Raw genomic sequence first — 5500 nt, 5'->3', positions numbered from 1 at the left:
GGGCACTCCAAACCTCCCTGGGCAGCCCCTGCCAAGGCCTCACCACCCTTTCCAGGGAGAAATTTAGTGCATTTGTGAGCCTCTGCCTTCCCAAACCTCAGTCATTGCTCAGTTTTGCCCTTTCATCCTAAAGGTTCGTGTCAGAATCCATCCTCCCTGGGCTCTGGGAATGTCTGATTCCATGGCTATGGAAGCAGTGGATTAAGGACCATCTTGGTGAAGATTCTTTGCTGCTTCCTGGCTGACTTTGTTCCAGGAGAATGGAAGTGGTGTAGGAAGCATCTGTCTCCCTGAACTGCTCAACAAAGGAATGTTTTTTGGGATTTGCTTTCTACCCTTGGGCAGAATCTGTGCAATATATTCGTTTTCCTCCTGTCTTTGTTAACTCTGCAGGCCCTGGGAATCTGGGAATTGGTGTAGTTTGGCTTCTCTAACAGCAGAGGTGGAAAGGGAGAGATTCCCAGGGGTGTTCTGACCCCCTGGGCTGTGGGAGATTCCTGCAGCCTCTGGGTGAGGGAGGTTTGTACCAGGTGCTTGTCTGAGACACCAGTTCCGTGTTTGCTCCAAAAATGCAGATTGGCTTTTCTTAGTTACACTGATTTATTTTTATACATAGTTTCTGCATTCCCTATTTGGCTAAATATGGACGAGGAAATGTCCTGCTGATAAGGCTGCATGACCTCATTATTATTTTTCCTCAGAAAGTAGATCACTTTAGTGTCCTAGTTCCCGTGTAGGTCTGGAATAGCAATACTGTCAATGCCATCAAACCCCTAAAATGCCATGTATTTTATGGCAGCAATTTCATCAAGTGCTGCCCCAATAACGTGGACACAGAAACCCCCAAAATTTGGACCCAAAAAAGCATGATGTGAATGCATCATTTGTTTGTGGTGGAATATTCACGTGTTAGAGGATGGTCTGGGTGGGATTAGCCTTGATTTGGGTTTAAGAATTCCTGACTGCTTCCTGCTCACATGGAGTAAGGGAAGCAGCTCCTGCTGCCACCAGGGCTCTGGAGGCATTTACTCCATTAATTATAGTGCAGTTAATCATGGAATCATTAAGGTTGGCAAAGACCTCTGAGATCATCCAGTCCAACTGTTGTTTAGGGCTGGACAGAAAGTGCCTGGATATCTCAGGACTGAATAATTTCTGGGCTGCCTAAACACTGCCCAGTGAGTCAGGCAGGCTGGGTGAGGTGTGTTCACTGCAGCCTTTGCTGGTTTGTTCCCCAGGTTTTTGGGGTGTTCTGGATTTTCTGGCTGTGGTCTCTATTCCTGTGTTTTCCAGAGGCAGCCTGGGGCCGTGGGGCAGTGCTGGGGGACAGCTGGACTCAGTGATGAGAACTGGCCATTTCTGAGCCCCATTTCTGCCTTGGGAGAGCCTTTGCAATGCACACATAAAACTCCTGGCAGTGGCTCCCCTGGCTGATGCTCCCTGCAGGGTAATGTGGCCAGCTGGGGGCACATCTGGCTGATGGTTTGTCTTGAAAACAGTCAAGAACTCCAAAAGAAACTTTTTTTTCATAAGGCTCTATCGTTTAAGTGTAAACCCAGCATTTTTACCAACCATAATTCACTCAGCTGTGACCCCACACAGGGGATTAAAAGCTCCAAACCTTTCACCTCTGAAGAATTCCAAGTGGTGATTCAAGGCCTTTATCTAAACCAACAAAAAGTGCAGTTGCTGCCTGAAGTGTGATCTGGCTGCAAGTCTGACCTTTTATTGTTCTCAGAATGAAAAAGGAGAGTTTTAACTGAATTAGTTTCCATAATATACTTGCCTGGAATTACAGAGACAGCACTGGCAGTGGGATCCCATTGTCCCTGAGGAATGTGAGTGCCCTGGAGGGGCTGGAGCTGTAGGTATGTGGTGTCTGTGTCCATGGCCCTGTACTGCTGACAAAGAATTTCCTGGAGTTCAAGGAGTAGGAGCCTTTGTTCCTGTGGAACAAGAGGGTCTGTGTTCTGCCCCCCCATGGAAGTCAGTGACCCTGGGCTGCTGCACAGTGGCCACTTGGGTCACCCCTCATTAACCAACACACAAGTGCCCCTTGTGTTTCCTTGGGCTGTGGCTGTGCCTTGTCCTGGCTCCAGGGCTGTGTCCTCAGCTCCAGGTCCTCCTGAGGAGAGGCTGGAGCCCCTCTGCTCTGGAGCCAGGCTGGGAGAGCTGGGGGGGTTCCCCTGGAGAAGAGAAGGCTCCAGGGAGAGCTGAGAGCCCCTGGCAGGGCCTAAAGGGGCTCCAGGAGAGCTGGAGAGGGACTGGGGACAAGGGATGGAGGGACAGGACACAGGGAATGGCTTCCCACTGCCAGAGGGCAGGGAGAGATGGGATATTGGGAAGGAATTCCTGGCTGTGAGGGTGGGGAGGCCCTGGCACAGGTTGCCCAGAGAAGCTGTGGCTGCCCCTGGATCCCTGGAAGTGTCCAAGACCAGGTTGGAGCAACCTGGGCTGGTGGAAGGTGTCCCTGCCCATGGCAGGGGTGGAACTGGGTGATCCTTAAGGTCCCTTCCCACACAAACCATTCTGGAATTCTGGTGTGGCTTGGTGGTTCTTGTTTCAGTATAGTGAGAATTGATTCTGAGATGCTGAATCACTTTCCCTGAGCTCCTTCATATCTTTCTTTTTTGTTGTTGGAACTCTAAACTTCACTGCCATGTTCTTGTTCCCTAATAATTCCCAACCAGGCACTGCTGCATTGGCTCACTGGACTCCTGAGGGAGAGTCAGTCATTCCAGGGAGAGTCTCTGCACAGTCTGTGCATCAGTGAGAGCAGCATCAAATCCCTTTGCACTTCCAAACCCCGACCAAAATCCAAGGAAGCTGAGCTCCCACAGTAGGAGCTGGAAACACACCAGTTTGGATACTCTTGGCCCTTTCTGGTTTGGGGTTTTTCCAGTTTGCAGCAGACAGTTTCTGCAGATGGAGCTGTTGATCCCTTTGACTCTTCAGCAGCTCTGACTGACTCTGCTCTGAGAGAACGTGGCAAAAAGGGCCTTTTCTCACTCCAGAGTGGTGGCTTTGCTCCCTTAGACAGCTCTCCTTAAATTCCCAGCAGTTTTCGCTGGCTGTTGTTCCCAAAAATAACCTCAAAAGGACGAAACATGAAAAAAATAAGTGCTTGGTGCTGGGTGTGTGTTGTGCCAACCTGGAGGGTTGAGATGAGTCAGCTCAGGTGCATTTTCTGTTGGCTGCCAGGAATTAAATCGAATGCTGGGATGCAAATCAGGGAGGGAAAGGGTGATTATTTCCCCTTCATTTCCAATTCATAGCTGTGGATATAATGCCTACGTGTGCTCTTTGCTGTGTTTTTTCATGTAAACGTTATTAAAATGCCGATTTCGAGCCCAAATCCCGGGGCTGGAGGGGGTTTGGTGGTATTAGCGAGGTTTGCTGAGGACATAAACATGCTGCAGGACCCTCTCAAGGGGATCAGAAGCCTCACTGCAGTATATATACATCAGGGATTATGGAAAATCCTAATCTCCATAGGGGAGGCTGGGTGGAGTCAGCCCCAGAACTAAATTCTCTTGCGTGTGTAATTAACTCTGAGCTCTGGGGCAGGGCACAAACCAAGGTCACACCAGGGTTATTCTGACCAGGTTGGATTTTTTAACAGTTTTTATTGAAGGTTACTCTGATAAAACACCCCCTGAAATGGAGCTGAACCCTGATTTGGGTGACCCAGCTGTTTCTGTGCCAGTGTGGGGGGTTAATGAACATCTGGGAGTTACTGAGCACCAAAGTGTGAGGGCACAGCCTGGGCAGCACAAACGGGGTAACCATGAGAGGTCTCTCATTAAGGTGTTTGCTTCTCTTCCTCCCTCCCCAGGTGGTTTTGCAGGTTGCAGAGGTGCTGCAATGGCTGAGCTGGAGCACAACCTCAGCCTGGCGGACGCTCTGACGGAGCCGCCCCACGAGATCGAGGAGGAGGTGAAAAGGGACTTCATTGCCACGCTGGAGGCAGAGAAATTCGATGATGTGGTTGGGGAGACGGTGGATAAAACAGACTATGTGCCACTGCTGGATGACGAGGACGAGGCCAAGCCCGGGAGCCAGGAGCCCAGGGGCAAAGCCCACCCCGACGGAATTCAGGTGGAACGTAAGTGCCCGAAGCAGCAGAGCAGAACCCAGAGCAGAACCTGTCAGGGAACACTCCTGCTGGCTGGGACAGTGCTGGGACAGTGCTGGGACAGGCCTTTGTCTCTTGCTGGGTTTGCTCTGAACAGCTCACTTGAAAAGCAGAGGTTGAGATCAAATCCTGTTTGTCGCTTCTCTGCTCTTCAGTCCTTCAGCCCCTAAAATAAGCTCTCGTTGCTGGGCCAGGAGATGCTGGGATAAAACATCATGTAAATATTATCAAATACTGTTAAAATATTAATCTTTGGGGGTTGGGTTGTCTTGGGGTTCTCAGACTGTCCAAATTTTGTGCTCTGCAAACACCATTTCCCAAACTCTTAGAGCTGTGCAAGGTGCCACAGCTCTGGGTGGTGGTGACAAATCCAGGGGGCAAAGGTGGATGTGGAGCTGCTGCTCTTCATCACCCCTTTGAGAGCTTCACACCCAAATGTTTGACAGCCAAATCCCATGTTTCTGCTCCAAGGGTTTATTTATTTGGATTTCTTGCTGCCTCTGTGTGCTGGTTATGTGCATTTATAGTAAAACATGGTGCTGTCTTTGCTGGTTGTGAACCTTTTCCAGCCCAGCTGATGTTTAGAATCACAGAATCTTTAAGGTTGGAAAAGACCTTTAAGAGCATCAAGTCCAACCATTCCCCATGTCCTGTCCTGGAGCCCCCAGACCTGCCCCAGGACTCGAAGTGGTGCCTCACCAACCTCTCAGTGTTAAGAGCTTTATCAGAAACTCCTTAGGAAAAGGAGAGTTTTAAACAGAGATTTGCTTCCTGAGCCGAGTGAAAGGGAAAACAGTGAGATTTGGGGGCCATCCATCAGATTTCTTTCCCAGTGAGTAATTTAAGTTCTTTCCCTGTTTGCCTGGGTTCTGTTCCCTGCCCAGCCAAGTGGGAATTGTCACCTGGGACCAGCAGTGCCTCGATGATTTTACTTATTTTGTGGCCTCAGTCTGTGCTGTGTAGAAGAAAACCTGTGCTCTGATAACCTGGTGACTTCTTTCAAAAGAAAGTTTTTCTTTTTTTTTTTGCCTTAATCCTGCTGCTCATCAGTGTTGAGAAAAGTGGGATGTGATTCCTCAGAATAAATAAAAACTCCAGGATCACAGACTGGGGAATTCTGGTCTGTTTAAGGCATTTGTTTATTTTGTTTGGAACTGTCTCAGGTCCCTTTTGATACAGAAAATACAACTTTGAGTTTTCCATACTGACCTAAAGCATTAAATGGTAGCAAATGAGTAGAAGGATGGAAGTGAGCAAAGAGATCATAAAACGTGGAGCTTTGGGCAGTTCAGATGTGTATTATTCTATTCAATTATATTCTATACATCATATATATTAAGTTATATAAATATATTTATATAATAT

General features: G+C 48.6%; 1 protein-coding gene across 1 annotated transcript in view; it reads left to right on the top strand.

Annotated features, from left to right (window-relative positions):
* Window positions 1-5500, top strand: part of MAP4 (microtubule associated protein 4) — a 114029-nt gene that overhangs the window by 13200 nt on the left and 95329 nt on the right. The window contains exon 2 of the mRNA XM_029964666.1: window positions 3848-4105. Coding sequence (XP_029820526.1) covers window positions 3865-4105 — 241 coding nt within the window. The 5' untranslated portion in view covers window positions 3848-3864. The remainder of the gene's footprint in view (window positions 1-3847; window positions 4106-5500) is intronic.

This window comes from Manacus vitellinus, unplaced genomic scaffold (assembly GCF_001715985.3).
Source record: "Manacus vitellinus isolate BGI_N305 unplaced genomic scaffold, ASM171598v3 scaffold_78_pilon, whole genome shotgun sequence".
In the NCBI taxonomy this organism is placed as follows: domain Eukaryota; kingdom Metazoa; phylum Chordata; class Aves; order Passeriformes; family Pipridae; genus Manacus; species Manacus vitellinus.
Note: the sequence above shows the minus strand (reverse complement) of the source record. Positions and strands in the feature narration are given on the sequence as shown.